Here is a 23,993-nt window from a genome sequence, read left to right on the forward strand (position 1 = left end):
AAGTCAAATTTGTAGACACTTAAAGGCAATTTACACTAGTGGATTTTTGAAAAAGCAAATAAATCATCTTACTTTAAATTTCTGCCTTGGTTTTTCTGCAAGGCATGCTAGCCTCAATGCAAGTTATGCTGTGGATTCCATATTTCTATCCAGACAATAACATAAGTCTATAACTCACTTCCAGATTACTCAACATCTATAATCTATCGAAATGAAGTCAAAAACAAATTATTTCAGAACTTAAGATGAGAAGCTATCAGCTATCAACTTCCTGTTTGCTAGTGTCAGCAACACTTGTCATAAAATTTTACATGTGCCATAAAATTTTGTTTAGAAGAGTGGAAAAACTAGCTGAATAACATTTGACTATCAAAAGCATCAAGGAAAAAAGCTGAGTATTATTGATTTCAAAAGAAAAGTAAGAGGTAGCAACACAAGAAAGAATGAAATGTATGGTGTGTTATTGTTTTCGTAATTGAACAACATGAACATATTATGCTTAGAATATTGATGCATCTACTGAAAACCCATCAATCATCATTTGAAAAGGAAGGATAAAATATCATGCTTTATTATTGCTTACAATTTCCTGTAATAAAAGTAATCACTACCTCATAATCACAATTTACTCACTATATATCCCTTTTTCTTACCTTGTGACCTTGTCTTCCAGGTTCACCAATTTCTCCTTTAGCCCCTTTATGACCCTAAAAATGCATAATTAACAAATAAATAAATAAATTTTAAAATAATTCTATTGGGTTTGTCACAGAAAGTGGTCAGAAAGTTCACAAAGTGATCTTGCTTCCCTAAATTTGTGTCAGTATGCTACACAGAAAAAGGTTATGTTACAAAGAAAATGACTGCCTTAAACGACCTTAATACCGCCATGTGTATTACATGATTTAGTGTGTATAATAAATATTAGCTTTCGTTAATAGAAAAACACTGTTCTAGAATGACAAAGCTTCATTATCTGGTTCAACAACATGATTTATTATCAGCTGATCCCTAGATCCCTCTATCCCAAACTTCCTCTCACAGTTGGGTTAAGAGCATTAAGTCTTCTTCAGGATCAGTAACTTTTTTCTCGAAGGCGACAGTCCTGACCGAACTCAGCTGGCTATCCCCTGCTCTCTCAATGCTTCTCCAAAAACCCTTCTGCCTCCTCTATACCCACCTTCTTCCTGGAGGTAGAAGAAGAGCTGATATAAGAAGGGGATCTCCCCAGATGCACAACTTCCACCGCTTCTTGTACACAATTTAAAATCAAAGGGAAGGCCATAAAGGGCAGTCAGTGCAAGCTGCATAGCATGAGAAGAAAATCCCTATCTCTTCTTGTCAGGCCATTTGTTCTAAGCATATGTGTGGTTTGGGTGGTAACATGAGGCAAAGGGATACATCCACGAAGGCAAAAGAAACAAAAGCAAAAATGAACTATTGGGACTTCATCAAGATAAGAAGCTTTTGCACAGCAAAGGATACAGTCAACAAAACTCAAAGACAACCTACAGAATGGGAGAAGATATTTGCAAATGACATATCAGATAAAGGGCTAGTTTCCAAGATCTATAAAGAACTTATTAAACTCAACACCAAAGAAACAAACAATCCAACCATGAAATGGGCAAAAGACATGAACAGAAATCTCACAGAGGAAGACATAGACATGGCCAACATGCACATGAGAAAATGCTCTGCATCACTTGCCATCAGGGAAATACAAATCAAAACCACAATGAGATACCACCTCACACCAGTGAGAATGGGGAAAATTAACAAGGCAGGAAACAACAAATGTTGGAGAGGCTGCGGAGAAAAGGGAACCCTCATACACTGTTGGTGGGAATGTGAACTGGTGCAGCCACTCTGGAAAACTGTGTGGAGGTTCCTCAAACAGTTAAAAATATACCTGCCCTACGACCCAGCAATTGCACTGTTGGGGATTTACCCCAAAGATACAAATGCAATGAAACGCCGGGACACCTGCACCCCGATGTTTATAGCAGCAATGGCCACGATAGCCAAACTGTGGAAGGAGCCTCGGTGTCCAACGAAAGATGAATGGATAAAGAAGATGTGGTCTATGTATACAATGGAATATTACTCAGCTATTAGAAATGACAAACACCCACCATTTGCTTCAACGTGGATGGAACTGGAGGGTATTATGCTGAGTGAAGTAAGTCAGTCGGAGAAGGACAAACATTATATGTTCTCATTCATTTGGGGAATATAAATAATAGTGAAAGGGAATATAAGGGAAGGGAGAAGAAATGTGTGGGAAATATCAGAAAGGGAGACAGAACGTAAAGACTGCTAACTCTGGGAAACGAACTAGGGGTGGTGGAAGGGGAGGAGGGCGGGGGGTGGGAGTGAATGGGTGACGGGCACTGGGGGTTATTCTGTATGTTAGTAAATTGAACACCAATAAAAAATAAATTAAAAAAAAAAAAAAAGGAAATGAACATTCCAAAATTAAGTCTCTCAGAGCTTTCACCCTCAGAGACTTTCTTGTTCTGAGAGTGTAGGTCTTTGTGAAAAATAAGACACCAATCCACGATCAAATCTTCTGCAGTCTTGGGAACACACTAAAACTAACCTCGGAGAAAACCATAATTGGAAAACCAGTGCCCTGGGGCCTTTCAGATCATAGCAGAACTCCACTGGTCTGGAACTTTCAAAATCACTTCAGACTCACACACTAAGGAACAAAAACCACTTAACCCCAACATTTGGTGTTTTTTTATGGGAAATTTTGAAGTAATCATGATATAGAGTGAGAGAAAAACATTTTTGGGAAGTCTCTTTTCTTCCCTATTTTGCACTGTTTTGGCAATTTTTTTAACTAAAATAGTTTCAAATACATTATGTATATAATTACTTCTCAGTCTTCCTCCATAGGAAGCAAATGTTGGAACCTTAATTTGGTGTTATAGAGTCTCTCAAGCCAATACATTTTATTGGTATTTAGTCCCTAAACAACAGAAGTACTATGTCATCAAACATCCATGTCTCCCAGGGGGTACCTGCCAAAAGAACCAGCTGAAGTTTCTAGGACCAGAGAGGGGCCACAGATTAAGCCAAAGAATAAGCAAACATAAATTTGCTTAATCCATCAAAATGGGATCTTTCACCAGAAAGGCCAGTGTTCAGGAAAGGATCAATTTTTTTTTCTGTGGATAATACTATTTAATGTAAAATACTGAAATTATTCTCTTACCCTCATGCCTGGTAAACCTGGATATCCTGAGCGACCTGGTGGACAGGAATTGGGACACTGCCAGAGAGAGAGAGAGAGATTGGTAGAGAAAGCATAAATTAGAGCCTCCCTTTACGACAAAATGGTATTTTTTTAGAGATTCCAGCTTCAGTATCCTAGTATAATTGCATTCATTAAATAACTCTGAATACCCCTTTTTTCAATTTTTTCAATTTCATTTTTAAACTCAGAAATACTCCTGGCTCACAGAAAAGTACAGAGAATAGAACAAGCTTTCCCTGTATATTCTCCATCCAGATTTAATAAATGTTAATATTTTGCCATATTTATTTCAGATTTATTAAAGAAATAAAATGCTTCCAGACACCAAATGTTTCCAACCCAATGTACCACAAACCGATCCTTTTCCTCTTCCCCTCCACCAGAATGGCTGTATCCTGAGGTCAACAAACCCTTGTCAAATTGGCCGAAATTGCATTTAGTACAGTCTACCAATAATATTTTAATATTAGTCTCTAAGTAAAGCAAGTCTCAGACGGAGTTCTTTGATTTCTGTCTTCTGAAATTGGTGTGCTCTGGTGAAAATGATGCCCTAGTCATAAAGCAAAAAAATTATGGAAAAACAAAAACATTTCCATAATGAAAACCAGTTGCAGTCTGAGTGTATACAAACCACTAGCCCACTAGCGCTATGGATTGCTCTGCTATCCAAGATTATCCAGCAAGATAATCTTAAAGAGAATTCATCTGAAGATCAGTTGAATTTAAGTCTTTGACTTAAACTGTATTTTGTTCAAAGGTAAACATCTTACCAATGGATCTCCATCATGAAAGCCAATGGTTCCCTAAAGTGAATAAAATATTAAAGTTAAGAATGTAGTTTAAAAAAAAAGAATGTAGTTAAATACCTAATTCAAATCTACTAGTACTAGAAAGTCCCCTGGACAAAAATATAATAAATCTATTTGTTCAATAGCATATAAGGAACAAATAGCAGCATAGAATATGCTGATATTCTAAAAACTTTGACACATGGGCATATTCCTTTTGAAGACCTTAAATTACAGTAGATTGTTTTTTTCAGGGAACTGAAGGGAAATGAAATGAGAAACAGGATAGATAATATGGGGAGCTCTGGATCATACATTTAAAATATCAATTATTCGGGCCCCTGGTGGCTTAGTAAGATGAGCATCTGACTCTTAATTTCAACTCAGGTTGGGATCTCAAGATAATGAAGTAAGTCCCGCCTTAGACTTTGTTCAGCAGGGAATCTACTTGAGGATTTCTCTCCTTCTCCCTCTGCCCTTCCTCTGACTCACACGCTTTCTCTCCTTCTCTCCCTCAAATAAATAAATACATCTTTTAAAAAACTAAAAAGAAATAAAGTATGAATTATCTCTTATTTGAACTCCTATTTTTTAAATTGTTTATTGTGTAAATCCTTTGTAAAAATTAGCTCATTTGAAAATGTCCCTTTTATATGTCCAAGTTTTGAGCATTTGAGAAATCACAAATGTCAAAGGAACTTCAAATATATGAGTAAGCCATTCCCTGAGAAAACCTCTTTTTTAAATTATTGTTATTCATGCTCTGAATGTATGAAAAAAAATTGGTAGCCATTTTGGAAATTTAAAGAATGACTTGATTGACAAGTACTTCCATTTTTGATTCTTAGGTTTCTTTAATCCTAACTCTCAGATACAGGAAAATTCAAGCTGCAAATAACTTACACTGGGTCCTGGAGGGCCAGGTGGGCCAGGTGGTCCTCTTCTCCCAGGGTCACCCTAAGTTATTTGAAAATTGTGACACAGTGGTTATACACATGTCGAAACACTGCATAAAACTGGTGAGGCATGAGAGAATATTACTAGAAACCCCCACAGAGCTCAGCCATGTATATACCTGCCACTGAAATCGATGGGTGGCCCATAATCCTATTAGCTGCACAAAACTAGAAGAATAAAGGAGCTCCAGTCTCACCAAAGTAACAAAACAAGGCAGAAGGAGATTTGGGGAAAAAAGTAAAGCCAATTCTTCTCTACAGAATGATCACTTTATTGCAAAAACAAACTGGAAACACTACATATTTTTCTAGTTGATTTACAGAGGAACTAGAACAGCCAATGCTGCTAGTGCCATCCAGATAAGGGTAACAAAAGAAGGCTTGCACCCCACCTGAAGCTATGGGATGGAAGGGTAATCTCTGCAATGCCAGATTCTCCCTGGTACTGTTCACTCACAAGCTATTACTTGGCCTGTCACCATACTATTTTGCAAATGGGATAGAAGATCAGAGATGGCTAAATTCAATGAAAATGAATTTCAATTTGTCTTAACATCTAGAATTAACTCCTTGCATATATTTTCCTTCTTTATGGTCTACTATAAGAAGCCAAAAGCATCTTCCAATTAATTTAACGTTACAACCATTTCATATTTATTCATTTGTTTAGTGAATAATTTTATTAAATAGTAAACTTAGAGAGAAGCAAAAATAAGTATATAGTACATGGCTCCTATTCTCAATGTGGTTACAATTATCTATCCTCCGCATAATGTCACTACTTCTCAACATTTCTGAAATATTTATTGAATAGTAATGTCAAGAACTTAACTACTAACAATTTCTTGTATGGAGTTCAGCTCTTTATTGCCTAATGTTAAGTTCTGTTGGTTCAATTATAATTTAATGGTCCTAACATAAATATACTTGGCAACAATTTTCAGCTATTCACTTTTCATTTCATGCAGAGAGCCTAATATAAAAGACACTGGACCTTAATTCCAGCTGAGAGTCTATAAAATAGAGGTGACACCCTTTTGATTGATCACTAATTCTGGAAGTTGGGAAGAAAAATTTAGCTGAAAACTTTGGGGAAAAAATTAAAATCACTCTACAAAAGTGAGGTAGCATTATTATCCCTGGTTCCCATCAATATTATGAACAAGAATGAAATTCATCTGCCATCTTCTGGATTTACAGAGGAAAGCATACAGTTAGGGCAATTTGCCTTCCTGAGTAATGTCATCTATTAAATTAGCAAATGTCTATCAAGATGCACTGTAATACTCACAATTGGTCCAACACGGCCAAGCTCTCCAGGAAGCCCTGCTGCCCCAGGAGGGCCCTGTATGTATATAGGCAATGGAACATTACTCAACTATAAAAAAGAATAAGATCTTGCCATTTGCAACAACACAGATGGACCTAGAGGGTATTACACTAAGTAAAAAAGAGTAAAATACCACATGATTTCACTTATTTGTGGACTCTAAAAAACAAAACAAAGAAGCAAACAACCAACAACAAAAAAAACAAACTCTTAAATTCAGAGAACAAACTGGTGGTCGTCAGAGGGGAGGTGGGGGTGAGGGGTAAAAGGTACAAACTTCCAGTGACAATATAAATAAATCTCAGAGATGAGAAGTCCAGCATAGAGGATGTAGTCATTAAGATAGTAATAACATTGCCTGGTAACAGATGATGACCACACTTATTGTAGTGAGTACTGAATAATGTATAGAATTGTTGAATCATAATACCTGATATTAATATAACACTGCATGCAAATTATCCTTCTATTTTTAAAAATGCAATTATAAATAAATAAATAAATAGACATGGTAACTTATGGATGTTTTTATAATCTATCATAAATGATATCAAATATGATAAGTAACTGATTTAGGATTATGTATCTGTGCTAGTTTTGGTTTCCAATGACACAAAAACTCATTTGAACAAATTTTAATTACTTAAAATGGAACAGAAATTTCTAAAATGAATAAACCAGAACAGAGGTGTGTCATAATAGCTATCTAAGGTCATGTAGGTAGGACACTATAAATACCACTGGGTAGCATCAGTTGGAGAGTAAACTTGGGAGCTGAGAAATAGGCCATTGTTAAAGACTGCGTAGAAATAAACCAAGAGATGGTACTTACAGGAGGCCCAGGAATACCACGGCCCTAAAAGATTCAAATAAAAATTGTTATGGTAGGTGATTTAAACTCAGCATAAATACAGAAGACATAACTCAGTTTAAAAACAAAGTATAAACTTTGTCACTAAATATATGATGTTCATTCTTAAGAAAGGACTGGATTAAAAATAAAAGCAAACATGGCTCTACTTCTAAAGGAAGAAGCTTGTTTCAGCACCTCAAATATTCCTTTGATGTCTAAGCTAACCAATAATACTTGCCCCAAACTTAACAAAAAAAAAAAAAAAAATCAAAGAAGTCATTCATGCTTGCTGTCAGGAAAACTTAACATCATTCACAAAGAAGCATATCACAACCTGACAGTTTAAGATTTTTTTGTTGTGTTTTATAAGAAATCTACATTAAAACTGATATAGTGTACTGCTTTATAATTTATAATGTGATGTTTGGAAATTCCTCCAAACAAACATTCAGCACAGAAAAAGGCGGGGGGGGGGGGGATTAAAAAAAAAAACAGAAACCACCCTCTTTTGACAGATAGGATTATGTTTCCAGACACCAAATCTAGTAGATATTGAAAATATAATGGTGACACTCCAGATATGACTTACTATGCGATCTTAATTTATTATTCTGAATTTGATCTTAAAGTGATTATTTCATCTCCCTCTCCTTTATATCTCTTTAGCTACACTGAACTACATGTGATCAAGGATTGACACCATATCTTATTCATCCTCCTCACCTCAATTCCTACCACAGGACCTACTATATGCTAAACCCTAACTACATGCTTGTTGAATTTTATATAACTGAACATCAGCTGCCTTGAATCTCTTTTATCTTTGCTTTCCAGGTTTAGTATTTCTCCATTGGGAATCCTCATTACTCCTTTCTCTCCTACATTGGCTTGCATAATTTTTATTCAAGCTATCTCTGATACCATATTTGGGTTAGCTTTTCATTCCAAACTCCCTTTTCTGAAATATCCATACATGAAGCATTTCGTGGAATCAATGTACACCGTGTGATACTGATATTATTATTTCTAATTATTTAGGCAGCCAAAATGAGCAAGAATTTCACATGAACAGTGTGTTTTAATAATAAATGGGGCTTTTTCAAAGCATTTGAAAAATTACTCCTATTTGATCATTTTAATATGTAAATCAATTTGGGAAATGTGTTATGCTTGAAAATACCAAAGTAATCAATAAGTTATTTCATTACCATAGCTCTAGATGTTTGACAAATTTCAAATTTCACAGAGTTTTTTTAAAAGGTATCTCTATAAGATGTTGAGCTCTGAGTGGAAAAATATAGGAGAAAGGCCAGCAAGTTATTCACTTCTGAAAATAGCCTTATAATGGAAAAGTTGACAGACAGTGAAATATGGCCATGAAAACAGTGCAAATAGAAAACAAAGACAAAAAATACAGATTAATGACAAGAACAAAAGAGGAATAAAGAGCAAATGGAAAGGAAAAGCAGCCTAAGAACCTAGCCCTCTTATAAACAGAAATAACACAAAGCAGGCAGATTGGGCAGTGCAGGAAGGGACTAGCCAGGTAATCAGGCTGGTAATCATATGGTTGATATTCCATTAGAGATAAAACCAGTTGTGAAGAAAGTAGTGTGATACTATGGTCTAAACATCGAATATCCAGATTTGCTGTTATTATGCAAGAAATGTTTGCTATCAAGGGGAGTGAAAGGGAAGTTGTCTATTGAACTCCTTCATGCTGCATATTATATCAAAAGCTGCAATTAAAAATTTCACAGTGGCAGAAAAAGACAGGAGATTTTCAATTCTGTCGCTTTACAGTTACTTACTGGAAATCCCCGAGATCCAGGAACACCAGGTTCTCCCTAAAAATAAAAATAGCTTCATTGTACTTAGCTTTTTGTAGCATGAATATGTAAATACATAAATTGCATAAATTTTGAAATCATTAAAACACTCCATCTTGGTGTTTTTAATTTAATTTAATTAAACTAAAACTAGATTTTAGTTGAACAAGTGCATTTCCTCTGTTTCGTGACTACTTTTTCAGTTGATTTGCAAACACTACAATAAAATTATACTTCAGCATCTAACTAATACCAGCAATTAATAGCAGATGGCCAACTTACTTTTTGTCCTCTTGGTCCGACAGAACCAGGGGATCCATCAGGTCCTGTTAATCCCTAACAAAGCAAGATGATGTTAGAACTAATATAGCATCTTTAGGCAAACTCCTAAGTGGATAATTGCATTTTATATACTAAGTATGTACAGAATGGTTATCTTTGTATGATGTGAATGTTTACAAAGAAATAATTTTCCTATATTCTTACTAAAGGTAATGTTTACCAAGAAATCTTCCTGTTACTTTCTGTTGATAAATTTTATCATATTCCTAACTTCCTACTAACTGTATTATCACAGAGTCCAATAATTTTGTATTTTTTGTCTCTGCTTTGGAAAAAATGCAATGTAACAACTGTAGCATTCTAATAGCTAAGTCTAATGGGACCACAGATCTTGGCTCTGTCATTTACCCATGTTTATGCACCTCCTTTACTTCATTTATAAAATAAAAATACTATATGTCTCTATCTCTCTAATAGTGTCTAATAGTGTCTAATAGAGTTAATAAAATGTTTCTTCAATAGAAATTTAAAATATTCAACCTCATTATTGCCTTTAGCCATCTAAAAAACCCTCTAGCCATCTTCCAAGCTTATTGAAGAACTTAACTTTTAAGGTACAATGTTTGAGAAGATGAGTGTCTCTACATTATCTTCCTTAGTAAAAATAGCTTTAAGTATATATTTTCATGTGTGTCACTTGGTACATAGAATTTAAGCCAATTACTATAAAATGCATTTATAACTATCATATTGAATACTAAGCAGTTGTTAAAGCATATCCTCCAAACATTCTAATTCCCTGCCAGTACTTGTTTTTAACTATCATCTTTAATATAAAATAAATCTTAAAGCATTAATAACAATATATGTACACCTGAATTTCCATATTTGATGATGATGCATTTTTTTATTTTTTCTTTACTCTGACACTCTTAGATATCATTTATAATGTAATCTTGAAGTTATACCTTGCCAAAGATAAATGTGTATGTGTATCTGTGTGTATATATGTATATACATATGTGTACACATACATGTGCATGCATAAATAAACATCTTACAAAACTATTATCAAGATTTTGAACAAAGACTCAAATGGTATTAATTGAGGAGGGATTCCTTGCAAAAATGAAAGCCCTACTTAAAAATGGATCTCCAATATCCATATTTAATCTGTCAGAGTTTACACAAATATCACTAAAATGCTTCCATGTAATTTATATAGACAACTAGTTCACTGACCACCATTTTTACATTTCTCTACATCAATCCATTTCCCTTACAACTCCAAAGTGTGAATCAAAGGAAGTAGAAAAAAATGAGTTGAAAATGTTAATTATTGAAATTTTACCAAAGAAAATTATTAAACACACATAAAACAATTTTTCACAGACTGAGTTTCAGTCACCTGAGTCTAAGTACTGCACCGTAATTTAGAACTGCTGAGCACCTGGAGTAATGAAACTTTGGCTTTTGATTTTCGTAAACAAACGATACATCCAGGAGCACCCTCTGCAGGCATATATGGCACAAAGATTTTACAAACCTCTGAACACATTTGACTAATGGAACCCCTAACTCCCACATTCTATATATACCCTCCAAAAACAATCCTGATCAATTCCCACACATGCAACCAACTAACAATCTTCAGTCTGTGACTGGAATAACTGACAAGATTGGTGAACAATAGCTACTATATATGATAGAATTTCACTGCATAATAATAAACCAGAACCAAGTAAATGGTTAGACAACATGGAGGCTGCTTCCAAGTCACTTCTTATTTAAAGTACCTTCTATAACACATGATAAATTATATCGATCACTAGGAAGTTCTTTGAATTAAATTGATAATACAGGGGCACCTGGGTGGCTCAGTGACTGAGCCTCTGCCTTTGGCTCAGGTCATGATCCTGGAGTCCTGGGATCGAGTCCCACATTGGGATCCCCACAGGGAGCCTACTTCTCCCTCTGCCTGTGTCTCTTCCTCTCTCTGTGTCTCTCATGAATAAATAAATAAAATCTTTAAAAAATAATAATAAATCGATAATACATTTAGGTGTCAGATGTTATAGTGAATTCTGTTATGAAATAGGTACATAGAAAAGTATAAGCTCCATAAGGACAAGAACTACATGTCCATTATAATCCTGGCACACTGGTCCTGGCATCTAACACATACTCAACACATCAACACTGAATATTTAATTTAGGTTAGTCTATTACATGGAAGGATATTACACTTAGCCTTCTACATCATCTTTATTTAGGGTTCAAATCCCAACTTTGCCACTTATGAGCTGCATAACCATGACAAGTTGCTTAACTGTATTGTGCCTCCGTGTCCTAATCTGTAAAATATGTATAATATTAATATCTACCTGACACAGCAATTTTTAAAATTAAATGGGATATTATACACAAATGCTTACAACAGTGCCTGCCAGAGTGGGCCCTGAATAAATGTCAGCTATTCTTATTATCATCATTATTATATGGTCAGCACTACTACAGATGTTGTGAAGAATTCACCTGAAGTATAAGACATGTTTCCTGCCCTCTGGCAGCTTAAAATATTCAGAAGGGGTTCTGCAAACAAACAAATGAATAAACAAACAAAAATCTAGATATTAACCATGGGCACTGTATTTCATGGCCCCCTCACACTTCTTTGATGTCTGACTATTTCCACTTAACACTGACCTTTCAGAATAATTTCTTAATAACTCACTATTCTAATCATATAAACATCTGCCAGGGATAATAGTTATATATAGCCAGAGGATTTTCTATCTTCCTTCCTATAACAAGTGGCATGGTGTAACTGTAATTCCCATATTCAATTCTAATTCTTCTGCCTATCTTAGATGGATGCTATAAGAATGTATAAAATATTGTTTTCAGAGCTCACTAAGCATATCACAGCAAATAGTGCCAATCAGAACATCTCTATTGATTATTGATAATAACACAGTTGTCCTTTGGGCATAAGGTTATAACCAAGCTCTAACTTCTCTAATTTTACATCTACATATATATCTATAATCTCCCACATTTACATTTGCATACACATACAAATTCCAATTTTCAAAAATTCTTATTTGTCAAAGAATTGACAGAGAAAAATATTACCAGTGGCAGAAAGAATTGCTTTCATATGAATGTTTATGAAGATAAAGTTCTATATGAGGTGATATTAAAGCTATGTTCTGAACTTTCATGCTGCTGCTTGGCAGACAATACCAGCCATCAACAGTAATTTCCTTCCGGCATTCCAACTAATCAGCTCATGAGACTCAAGACATAATTCCACAAGTATAGCTGCCATGAATCTTTTACATTTTCTGTCAAAAAAATCCACTTCACTTAGGGTAATTACTCTTTAAATCATGTTCTTTCTGTATTCTTCCAAACATCATCTGATTAACCATTTGTTAACATTACCAAAAAGTACAGCTTTACAATGAACCAAATTGCAGAAAACAAAGAGGTTGGAGGTTTAAGGTCTCACCACTACACTTAGGCTCACCTAACAAGAAAAGATCATTAGACCTCTCCTGCTTACTTAGCTCACCTATGGCCAGGGACAAAGAAACAGCAAACTCTACATTTACTGATTTCTCATTATTCTCAATGTCTAGTCTCAATTTAAGGTAAAAGATTTGTTTAAAATGTCAAAGGAGCCAAAGAATACAGTAAGTCAGAATCTTGTAAGTCCCATGTGGTTCCATTTCAAAATCTGGTGGAATCATACCTATATTTACAAATAATTAGAAAAGACCAATTATAAGTTATTTTTATTATCCATTGAATTTGCCCGTAGCATTTTTCTTGGCTGAGAATTCAGATACTAAAAATTTACTATCATTCTTTTTCTATTTTCTCTGATTATTCATCTATTTAAGATATTCATTTGTATACACATGAGGCAAAACTATCTGGAAAGAGAGTGAGTCTAAAAATGAAGGAATCTAGTTTCTTTCACTATCTTAACTACTAAATAACTCTAGGTCCCTGAGGAAACTACTTATCCTCAAAATTATTCAGTTTTCTTATCTGTGGAGAATAATATTAGCCAAACTTGCCTTCCAGGTTATTGTAAGGTTAAAGGAAATAATGTTTGTGACTGCATTTGAGGAAAAAAAGTTCTACACAAATGCATATTAGTAAAGTTAACTTTTTGCTTATAGTTAACTTCTATTCTAGGAAATGCCTAAAATATTGGCATACATGAATGTCTTACTATGATACTGCAACTCAACTATAGACAAAGACTAAACACTCCTTGTAATTCTTTTTTTTTTTTTAATTTTTTATTTATTTATGATAGTCACAGAGAGAGAGAGAGAGAAAGGCAGAGACATAGGCAGAGGGAGAAGCAGGCCCCATGCACCGGGAGCCCGATGTGGGATTCGATCTCGGGTCTCCAGGATCGCGCCCTGGGCCAAAGGCAGGCACCAAACCGCTGCGCCACCCAGGGATCCCTACTCCTTGTAATTCTTAACTATATTGTACCTTTAAAGATTTTTAAACATTTTCATTTGTTTATCCAAAATTTGTTTAAATGGGGGGAATTACTTTGCAAAGGAAACCCAGGCATTGTCTTTATGACCTTATGGTAAAAGGTAAAGAAGAGTTTGTAGCATTGAGCCAGCTACAAAAGCACCATTAAACTGATGCACAGATAACTCTAGCCCTCTCTCTGAAATATTTCAACTCAATACCAAGGGAAGACTTCAGGTGATTAGTTTATGCTTCAGCCACCACAAAAATTAATAATAATAATAATAATAATAATAATAATGTAATCATAAACGTTCTTTTCACACAAAAAGCAGGTCCAAATTTCATAGGAATGCAGAATTGAATCCAACCCCTACTGGGCTACTGTTTTATAGAGTAGCCTTGTATTTATTAGACTTTTTTATTAGGATGTGACAGCTTCAAGTTATTCAGTGTTCCACGAAGAACTTGAAAACCAAAAAGTTATATAATTTCAGTTTGTATTATACAAATATCAGTTTGATATTCAGTTTGTATTATCCAAATATTAGTTCTTGGGGGATTCTTGCACAATCACACAGAAAGTTCAAACTTGAGGCTATGAGCCGTAAAACAAATCTTTCCTAACGTACCAAGTAGCATAGACAAATACCCTCATAGTGGTAATCTTTATAAAGAAAGCATATCTTGGGCAGCCCGGTGGCTCAGCGGTTTAGCGCCGCCTTCAGCCCAGGGCGTGATCCTGTAGACTCAAGATCTAATCGCACATCAGGCTCCCTGCGTGGGGCCTGCTTCTCCCTCTCTCTGTGTCTCTGCCTCTGTCTCTCTCTCTGTCTCTCATGAGTAAATAAATAAAAATCTTAAAAAAAAAAAAAGCATAACTTATAAACACTAAAACCTAGCGGTTTTTTTCTTCCATATGTATAAATTCTAGTAAAAAATTCTTAGGAATTATAATCATTAATCATAGATTTTCAAGTGCTTTCTTTGATTTAGAAAAGTCTTCAGGTTTTGGAAGCCACATAACGTGGTAACTTGAAGGATAACTTGATGAATACACCACTGTGTGTTTTCTGAGAACCGATAATTTTATTTTACTTCACTTTGTATCCCAGTTTTAAAGTCAAGGACTGGCCTGCAGTAGGACTTCAGTACCTATTAATCCAGCACATAGGGACAGGAGAAGCAGAAAGTCCTGAGGTCATTATGCTCTGAGGAAATAGTATTTACTGTTAGGTTTATACTACAATACAGCGGAGCTTTCTTCAATCAAGGGGAGGGAGAGCTGTAGAGGTAGGTAAACTGGAGAAAGGATGCTCATTCCCAACTTTCAAGCAACCCTACTCCGCTTATTTCTGTCAGTGATGCCAATCAAGAAAACATGGAAAGTGGAAAACTAGTGGTGAATTTCCTATTCTGTGTGTGCTGACCATTTCCCAGCCCCTGCCCCACCCCCCAACCCCTTAACCCCCACCCCCACACCCCATTCATTTCGGGATTTTTTTTCCGGGCCTCCCTCAGAGGTATCTTTATTTCTCTTCTTCAGGATTCAGTACTCTGCGCCTTCGCCTGCCTACAGGTCCTCTCCTAACTTAATCTAGGACGTGCCTAGGAAAGGGCAGGACGGACGGCGACCCGCTGAGAGGCCCCAGCAGAGCGCGATGAAACCCCCTCCGGGGCAGCCCGGGCGGGGGGGCGGGGAGGGGGGGCGGCTCAGCAGTTTAGCGCCGCCTTCAGCCCCGGGCGTGACCCTGGAGACCTGGATCGAGTCCCACGTCGGGCTCCCTGCATGGAGCCTGGTTCTCCCTCTGCCTGGGTCTCTGACTCTGTGTGTGTGTGTGTCTCTATGTGTGTGTGTGTGTGTGTCTCTATGTGTGTGTGTGTGTGTGTCTCATGAATAAATAAATAAAATCTTTAAAGAAAATAAAAAACTGAGGATCCCTGGGTGGCTCAGCGGTTTAGCGCCGCCTTCAGCCCAGGGCGTGACCCTGGAGCCCCGGGATCGAGTCCCCCATCGGGCTCCCTGCATGGAGCCTGCTTCTCCCTCTGCCTGTGTCTCTACCTCTCTCTCTCTCTCTTTATCATGAATAAATAAATTAAAAAAAAAAAACCCTCCTCTTCCCGCCCCCCCCCCGCCCCCGTGCGGGCCGCGGGGCTGAGCGTTGGGGCGGCGAGCGAGGAAAGAGCGGACTGTTGGGGCAGGAACCCCGAAGCCGGGGTGTTTCCCGAGGGCAGGTTAAGGCCAGCGCCGGGGCCTGCGAGGTGTCTCCATCCTCGCTCCTCGCAGGACCCTCCGCGGGAGCGGCCGCCTCCACGTCTCCACGCCACCCGGCCACCCGGCAGCGCACGGCCCGGCTCAGGGCCCCAGCGCGGGCAGCCCGGCTCCCGCGGCCTGCACCCCTCGCCCCTCCCGCAGAGCCCCCGCCCCGCCCCGCCCCGCCCCGCCTACTCACGTCGGCGCCCGGCGTGCCCGGCTTGCCCGGAGCTCCTGGCTTGCCCGGTTCTCCAGCAGGACCCTGGGCGGGGAGGGGGCGAGGTCGGGAGACAGAGAAAGAGGCGACACTGAGACTCTAGGGACTCACGGGGCTGCGAACCGCGTCTAAAGAAGAGAAGCGAAGAGCGGATGCGCTCATCAACTTACCGGGGGGCCCGGGGGACCCTTGGGACCTCGGTCACCCTGAAGGGGGAGTAGAAAAGGCGAGAGCAGTCCGTGAGTGGGAGGCGCTGAGGACCCAGCCGGGAGACTCACACGCGTGTTCTCCGCACGGGGTAAAAATGGTGGAGGGACCAATGGGGACAACTGAATGCGTCTTCCTTATCCCTCCGAAAATCCCCAGGCTCCTAGGATCCACCCCAGCCCTCACCCAAGCCCTAGCCGGGCATCTGGTCGGATCAAAAACCCCATCAGCCCTCGGGAGAAAGGGTTAGGGACCGGCCAGACTGGAGGAACAGAGCCCTGGACCTGGAAACTTACGTCGATGCCATCGATGCCTGGAACTCCAGGGGGGCCGGGGGGGCCCGGGGGCCCCTGCACGCCCGGGGGACCTCTCTGACAAAAACAGCACACGCGGGTTAATGGAGAACTTTGGGCAACAAGGAGAAACTGGGCACAACGTCCTGAGGCCTCCCACTTCCACCCTTCCTTTGGACACTTCCCTTTGGAGGAAGGAGTTTTGAAACCCGATCAACAAGTAGGAAACTCCCAAGCTGACCCCAGGTTTCTCTGGTTCCTCCATATTTTGAATGAGTCTTACTAGTGTGGTTGGAGTAGGATCTAGGCCTCAAGGTGGGCACTGGGGCCACAGGGCCTCACCCCTACAGAGACCATTAAACCAAAAGAGGTCTTGAGGAAAGGAAGGCCTTTTGCCTCTTTTTTAAAACGGGATTCAGTAAATAAATAAATAAATAAATAAATAAATAAATAAATAAATAAATAAGGATTCAGTAACGAAATGGTGCTCATTAACTACCTCGATTTGATTAGTAACTGAGAGTCAGTGTTGGGGCCAAAATAGAACCACTCAGAATGGAGGCACTCCTCCAGATGATTCCAAGATCATTTTGTAAATTTTTCTAGGTCCACTAGAAATCAGGGAGAAATGCTGGAGGAAAACTGGGGAGCATGGGGGCAAAGAGCCTTGACACCCAGGAAGGCCCTGGCCTTATTTCGGACTTCCCTGCAGTGACACTCTTCTTGCATGAGGTCTTTGCACCTCGCTTTAAAACTACACCAAATTTCAGACTGACCCTAGGGTATTACTGCTTTTATCGCTTGCAAACAGCTACGCTTTGATGGTGCTAGAGGGAATACTGGCGTCTGAAAATAGCAGGAGCGTGTTGCTTAGGGAATGTGGGATTTTTTCCCCTCTCCTAATTTAAAAAAAGAAGAAGAAGGGGGGTTTCTTTCATCAAGGAAAACTTTGTTTCTCTAAACCCCAATGACCAGACAGGTTACAATGGGGTCTTTGTAAGTGAAACCTCAAACCTCGACTGGGCTCACCCGCCCCCGCCGGGTCCTCTACTGCGCGGGAGGAAGGAGACGCCGGGGCTTTCGGGAAATGCTGAAATTATGACTGATGCCAGCCAAGGCCGCCCGGTTCCAGTCCCGGAGCGGCGGCCCGGCCGGCGGGGCTCGGGGTCTAGTGCGGCCACCGCGGGCTGCTGGAGCGGGAGGGGGAGCTGCAGCGCCGCCAGCCTGAATCCCCCGCCCTCTCCAGCAAGGCCTGGCTCTCGAATGCAACCAGGAGGGGCGAAGTGGGGGAGTCAAGAAGCAACCTGGTAAACGGCCCAAGTTTAGCGACCGGTCCCAAGTCACTAAAGGCCTTCGGAATCTCTGCCTGCAGTGTTGGGGCCAAGGAGGGGGAGAGGACGCCTTGGGTCCCGACCTAAGGGTCATTTGGGGTCCCCACTCCGACGGTAGTCGCTGCAGGTGCTCAAGGCTGGAGGAAGAACGTGGCCAAGAGCCCAAGGAGAGCTCTGCGCCTTCCCCCCAGCTCCCGCGACGGCTGCTCCTCCACTTTCCCCTGCGTGCACTAGGAAAGCGCAAACACTCGCCCTCCGCTTACCTGGTCCGCGGTCTCGCTGGGCTGGAGGAGAAAAGACAGAGAGTGAGAAGGCTCTCCCCACCCGCCAAACTCGAGCACAACTTACTTGAGCCATGCACAAGCAGAGCCCAGACAGCAGCAGTCGCAGCCCTAAGGCCCCTCGATCCCGCGCCGTCCAGGCCATGCCCGCCACCCTCTGCTAAGCCCCTGGGCGGACACTGGACACTGCCTCGGCAGCCCCGCTAGGCTTCCGGACCCGTCACACGCATCAAGTGCACTTCTCCCCGGCAGAAAGCGCCCCCGGGAGTAGTTCGTCTTTGCAGAGGTGCCCAGCCGGGACGACTACGTTCCTCCTGTTTATGAATGGCCCTGGAGAGGGTCCTGGGGATTGGAGGAGAGCTTGCGGGCTGGAGGCCGGATAGAATGACAACAGTCCCCCTTAACCCTTTCCCCGCCGCCACACAGGCACGTCTGCCTCCCCTTCTGCCTCTGCCCATCCGCCCAAGTGCAGGCTCTTGCTGTCCACTATGGGCCGCGAGTGGACAGCCAGTGTTCTCAGGAGAAATGTTTGAGGGGGGAGGAGTGAGGATAGTAAGCCACCAAAGGTAGAACCAGACACCCCGAGGTGGTTTCTACTTGGCAGGCTGTGAGTGGTGCTACCTTAGTATCTATCTGGTCCCTAACAGGAAAGCCTGAACTCCTTAGAAAAAGAGCAAGGAGGTGGGGAGTTGAAGGAGTTGAAGGGAGGTAGGCTGGGTGGAAGTGTCCTTTGCAGGTGGTCAAAGGACTCACAGTTACCCGAACTGGCAGCTCATGGCAAGTCTCTCTCCTGGGGCGTAGTGGGTCACAATGAATCAGCATCCACTGAAGTTCAAACTGGAGAAAAATAACAGATAGTCAATTCAGATTCTTTTGGAGGACAGAAGCAAATCATTTAAGAGAGAGATGGGTTTGTAAGCGTGGTCCAATTGTTAAGTGACTGGAGACCAATTTGAACCAGTTGACCTCAGTGGACTAGTACTCTTGTTCCTTGAATACAGATTTTTCCAATGGAAATGGGCTAGAAACCCTTCCCAAGTTTCTCTGATGAGTGAATATAGATGCTTGTAGCTCTGCAGTATCCCAGCAGAGCCCTAGGCAGGAACAGACCACTGGCACTGACTTTCCATTTCTGTCCTTCCCACATCCTCAAGATGCAGGTTCTATTAAAATAAGGTCCTGAGAGAACAAGAAACCATCCAAGTGACAAGCCAAGATGAGGGTCATGGAATCCAGGCCTACTGAACTTCACAAAGAACACATGTGCTAAAAGTTAACTTGGGAGATTAGAGACAGAGATAGCCAAAGAGATGACACTTAGGGAAAGGAGGGGAAAGAAAATCCAGTCCTGGAAAAAATTTGCATGCTAGAGAAAACATTCTCCATGGAGTACTCACAGTTGAAAATGGAAATAGGAAGGACTAGAAATGGAAGGAATGAGAAGGAAATCTAGACCTCAGGGGAAAAAACAAGAGAATAGAAAACATTTAAATTTGGTATTATCGGGACACCTGGGTGGCTCAGCGGTTGAGCATCTGTCTTTGGCTCCGCGTGATCCTGGATCAAGTCCCACATTGGGCTGTGGGAGGCACCTGCTTCTCCCTCTGCCTGTGTCTCTGCCCCTCTCTCTGTCTCTAATGAATAAATAAATAAAATCTTTTAAAAAATAAATAAATAGGATAAATAAATAAAATAAATAAATAAATTTGGTATTATCTCATTCATTGGGTAAAGAGATATAAAATTTTCAGATACATGAAATTCAAATGCATCCTGACAAGTTCTTACATTTTAGTAGGTGTTAGGAGAGAAAGAAGGGAACAGTTGAGAAACAGTACAATGGAAGAGTGTCCAGGTCTGAAGCTGAAGGCCTCAGGTGACAAGGTTAAAAAAAAAAAAAAAAAGATATATACCACCCAGCACCTCCATTCTGGCCTATCTTCTTAAATTGAGGAAGTTCTTTGCTATCATCTCAATCAAATCAGATCCATATTTCCTGGTCAGTTGATTCTTATGGCATTATGCAAATGACTAATTATGTATCAAGGCCCCAAATCTAAAACATTATGTCTTTTCTTTCATCCAGTAGTGATTTACACTCTATCCCACCTGCCAAAAGGTCTCTAGATCTGTTGGATCTAGCATTCGGTTAGATACACTTTTTCCGGTTGTTGTGGAAACATCCAGAGTTGGGTTACTGAATGAAAGATCAGAATTGGAAAGGATGAAGGATGAAGTTCTTCCCTTCTACCCATAATGAAGGGAAAGTTAAACAGAAGGAAGTTTTTTATTTTATAATGGAGTGAAAATAAGACATTAAGCTTTCAGATTCCTGCATTTGCACCTCTTCTTAGATGATTCTAAATGTCCTAGTTGCTCTCAACCCTTACCATACTCTTCTCCAGATAATATGGATATCTAGAAAAATAAGGTAAGTGGATGAAAAGAAAGTAAGCAGCTAAACCAAGATATATTTTAAGATGGAAAGCTCTCTATAAATTGTATGAAAATTGTCTGTTTATCGTATAAATTATTTAACAATAGTATATTAACATCCTACAAAAGAACTGCTTTTTAAGCACACAATTATCTTACAGTTAAGAAAATCATTTCATCAAATACTTTATTAGGGTAGTCTCATTTGCTTGGGAGGGATTTTTATTTTGGTTTTGTTCTAAACTGCAGTGGAAATTTTAATAGGAAGATAAATGAAACAATGGGACAACCTTTTCCTTAATGACTACTAATACCTAGCTGTGCCTCAAACAATTCTTTGAAGCCGTTCATACATGAGTAAAGTGGGGCAGAGTGGTTAAATCATTTGCCACAGGTCACACAGCTAGAAAAAGACATAGCTAGCATTCCAAATGTGTCTGACTATAGAATAAGGGCCTTCTCTACTCCTCTACTTAGCCTCCCCCAAGAATATATCTTATCTCCAGAATGAGCCATAATTTTGTAAGCCAGTAACCAAGGAATTTGGTAATTGAACATTTGTATTAAGGATGAATAGAAAAGAAGAGTGATCTAGAAATTAAAACTTTGCAAGCTTACGTCCAACTAGAAAACTAGAAAACTTTAGAACAAGACTACGGAACTTCCCCTAAGAAGTCAAACCTCTCCCTCTCCCTGTTTGCCTGCTTATTACACAAATGCATCCAGAAGCAAATTTCTAATCCTTCTTCAAAAACTGTCAACTGTTTCTATATGCAGTTACATATTCATGTGTATAATAAAATATCAAATAGGGAAGAGGGTTTTAATTCTTCTTCTTCAATGAAGATAGAAATATCACCAGAATAAGATGTCTCCCCCCGCAACTCTCAAAATAGGAAACACCATTCATATATTTTTTTCTCTAAGTCCCTTGTGAATTGGTAATTCACACTAGGCATGCATTATATATGTATGATATTTGGATTCTCAAAAAAATTCATAGCTTAATCACCTTGAGAAACTTTAATTATATGGCTAACTAAGAAACCTATATCCTTCTTTTAGATTGTTCATTAAAGTTACTTATTGTAAATGCAAAGTAATTCATTAAGCTGTTTTCTCAAAAATGTAATTCTCTCTGGATAAATTGGTACACCTGTTTAAATATGCAAGATGCAATTGTGGCACAGGATAATGGGAGAGTGAATGTAATTCATCTGTGAATACAGGCTGGGTTGTTCAGAGTACCACATAGATCAGAGGTTTCTGCACACATCTGTGCATCCACATAAACACCACCTACGCACTAATAATCATCTATACAACAACCATTTTTTGGCAAGCAATATGAATTCTGATTTGCATGTTAATTATTTTGAAGGAAGATTGGCAGAGTTCCTTACTAAAAGTCACTTTCATTGCACATCTAAACTGCTGATTTCCACACGTTTCTCCTTTTCATACCTGGAATCACTGTTTGCTTTGAATACCCACTGACAAAATATATGTGACAAATATTTTAATTTAGTCCCTCAGTCAACATTTTTGAAATCCTAATACAAGCCACACACTAGGGAAACATTCCAGGGAAACCAAAGATATTCTCCTCCCCCTAATGAGTTTGCAGTTTATAAGACTTGAGAAAAACACAATAGAGAAATAATATCAGTTAAACAGAACATAAATGCCCTAGCACAATTCATCCTTTTTGACATAAAATACTTCACCATTGTCTCAGGGAAAATTGAGTTGTGTGATTGTACAGTGCCTTATATCACCCAGATTTGGCATTATACAATTCTTTTCTATAGAACACTAGGTATAATCCCATCTCCCAAGCCAGAGTAGCGTCCAGCAGACCACACATTAAAACAAGGAATTTTGGCACCAACTCTGATAAAGTGCTGATGATTCCTTATTTGGTAGGTTGTTGAGAAAAATTAATAAGATTAAGCTCTTCATAAAAATTAAGCAAAAACTAATAGCAAACTATCTTTTCCTCCTGAGAGCATTCTAATGACAAACTATAGAACTTGATTCACTATTAATGAGAATGGCACAAAGCTAGATTTTTTGCATTACTGAATCATGATTACATTTTACAAGTATAAAATACCTAAAAACTAGGTCTTCAAAGATAAATTTTTTTAACAGGAGAAATGTTTCATCAAGCTTTTGTCTCCTTGGTGGCAACAAAGATTTAAAGAAATACTTGAACTCAGATCTCATTTTCCTTTTCCTTTTCAGTTTATGACAAAGTTTTGTTTTCTAGCATCATGAGGGAATCTCCTCCAATAAAGCTTCCTAGTTACTAAACAGAAGGCTCTGAGCTGCCCTGAAACCAGAAATTTTCCCAACTTTCTGTAGACTAGGCCCTGCAGTTCCAGACATAGTGCTAGGAATTGTCATTAAATCTGAGTGGGTGACAGTCAGCTGAAACAGACAAAGGCAGAGGCAGAACAGTGAAAGGAAACAGCAGAAGACTTAGAGTTAGCAGACCTGGCATGACTACTTTATCTTTTAATCCAACATTTCTTTATATAACACATTCATGTGCTTTAAGATAGAACCTATGGAAGACACAAAAATGTTTATTTAGTACATAGGGCAGCTTTAGGGCTAAATATTGCTTTTGACAATATATAATATTGCAGTTGATGTACAATATGGATGGCTAATGTCATCAGCAAGGGGCTCATATAACCTGTAACGTGAGTGAGGCCCTGAAGAGCAATTGAGATTTTCACAAGTAGAGATGGAGAGGGTAAAGATTAGAGTTCTAAAGAGAAGAGGCGGCAGGAACACAGCACAAGAGAAATAAGTGATGTATACAGAAGGGACCAGATTCACTGTGGCAAACCATAGACATTAGATTTTTTTTTCTCTATTGAATTTTGAGCTAAGGAATTTGAGTAGTATTGGATAACTAATTATTGGGCCATCATCAAAGATTTTCCTGTACCAGGGATATGGATGGGGAAAGGGGGCCTAATTTAAAAGGAGATTCATATGGTAATAGAGGCCAGGGCCCTGGAGTGAGAAACTGGCTACTTTAATAGAGCATAAAGGAATGTTACACTCTGAACTATGAGTCCTCAGTTGTCTGCCCACTTAAAAAAATCAATCCTCCCCTCATGCCACATTCCCCTTCAGCTGCCATCTTGT

The 23,993-nt window shown here is 39.3% G+C and overlaps 1 protein-coding gene across 1 annotated transcript in view; it reads right to left on the bottom strand.

Moving 5' to 3' along the window:
• The window catches only part of COL9A1 (collagen type IX alpha 1 chain), a 90,386-nt gene that overhangs the window by 43,877 nt on the left and 22,516 nt on the right, over positions 1 to 23,993 (bottom strand). Inside the window, exons 6-18 of the mRNA XM_038554447.1 lie at positions 19,146 to 19,229; positions 18,375 to 18,395; positions 16,784 to 16,858; positions 16,451 to 16,486; positions 16,263 to 16,325; positions 9,304 to 9,357; positions 9,004 to 9,039; positions 7,172 to 7,195; positions 6,301 to 6,354; positions 4,957 to 5,010; positions 4,036 to 4,068; positions 3,224 to 3,280; positions 654 to 707 (exon numbers count right to left, since the gene is read on the bottom strand). Coding sequence (XP_038410375.1) covers positions 654 to 707; positions 3,224 to 3,280; positions 4,036 to 4,068; positions 4,957 to 5,010; positions 6,301 to 6,354; positions 7,172 to 7,195; positions 9,004 to 9,039; positions 9,304 to 9,357; positions 16,263 to 16,325; positions 16,451 to 16,486; positions 16,784 to 16,858; positions 18,375 to 18,395; positions 19,146 to 19,229 — 645 coding nt within the window. The remainder of the gene's footprint in view (positions 1 to 653; positions 708 to 3,223; positions 3,281 to 4,035; positions 4,069 to 4,956; positions 5,011 to 6,300; positions 6,355 to 7,171; positions 7,196 to 9,003; positions 9,040 to 9,303; positions 9,358 to 16,262; positions 16,326 to 16,450; positions 16,487 to 16,783; positions 16,859 to 18,374; positions 18,396 to 19,145; positions 19,230 to 23,993) is intronic.

Source organism: Canis lupus, chromosome 12 (assembly GCF_011100685.1).
Source record: "Canis lupus familiaris isolate Mischka breed German Shepherd chromosome 12, alternate assembly UU_Cfam_GSD_1.0, whole genome shotgun sequence".
In the NCBI taxonomy this organism is placed as follows: Eukaryota; Metazoa; Chordata; class Mammalia; order Carnivora; family Canidae; genus Canis; species Canis lupus.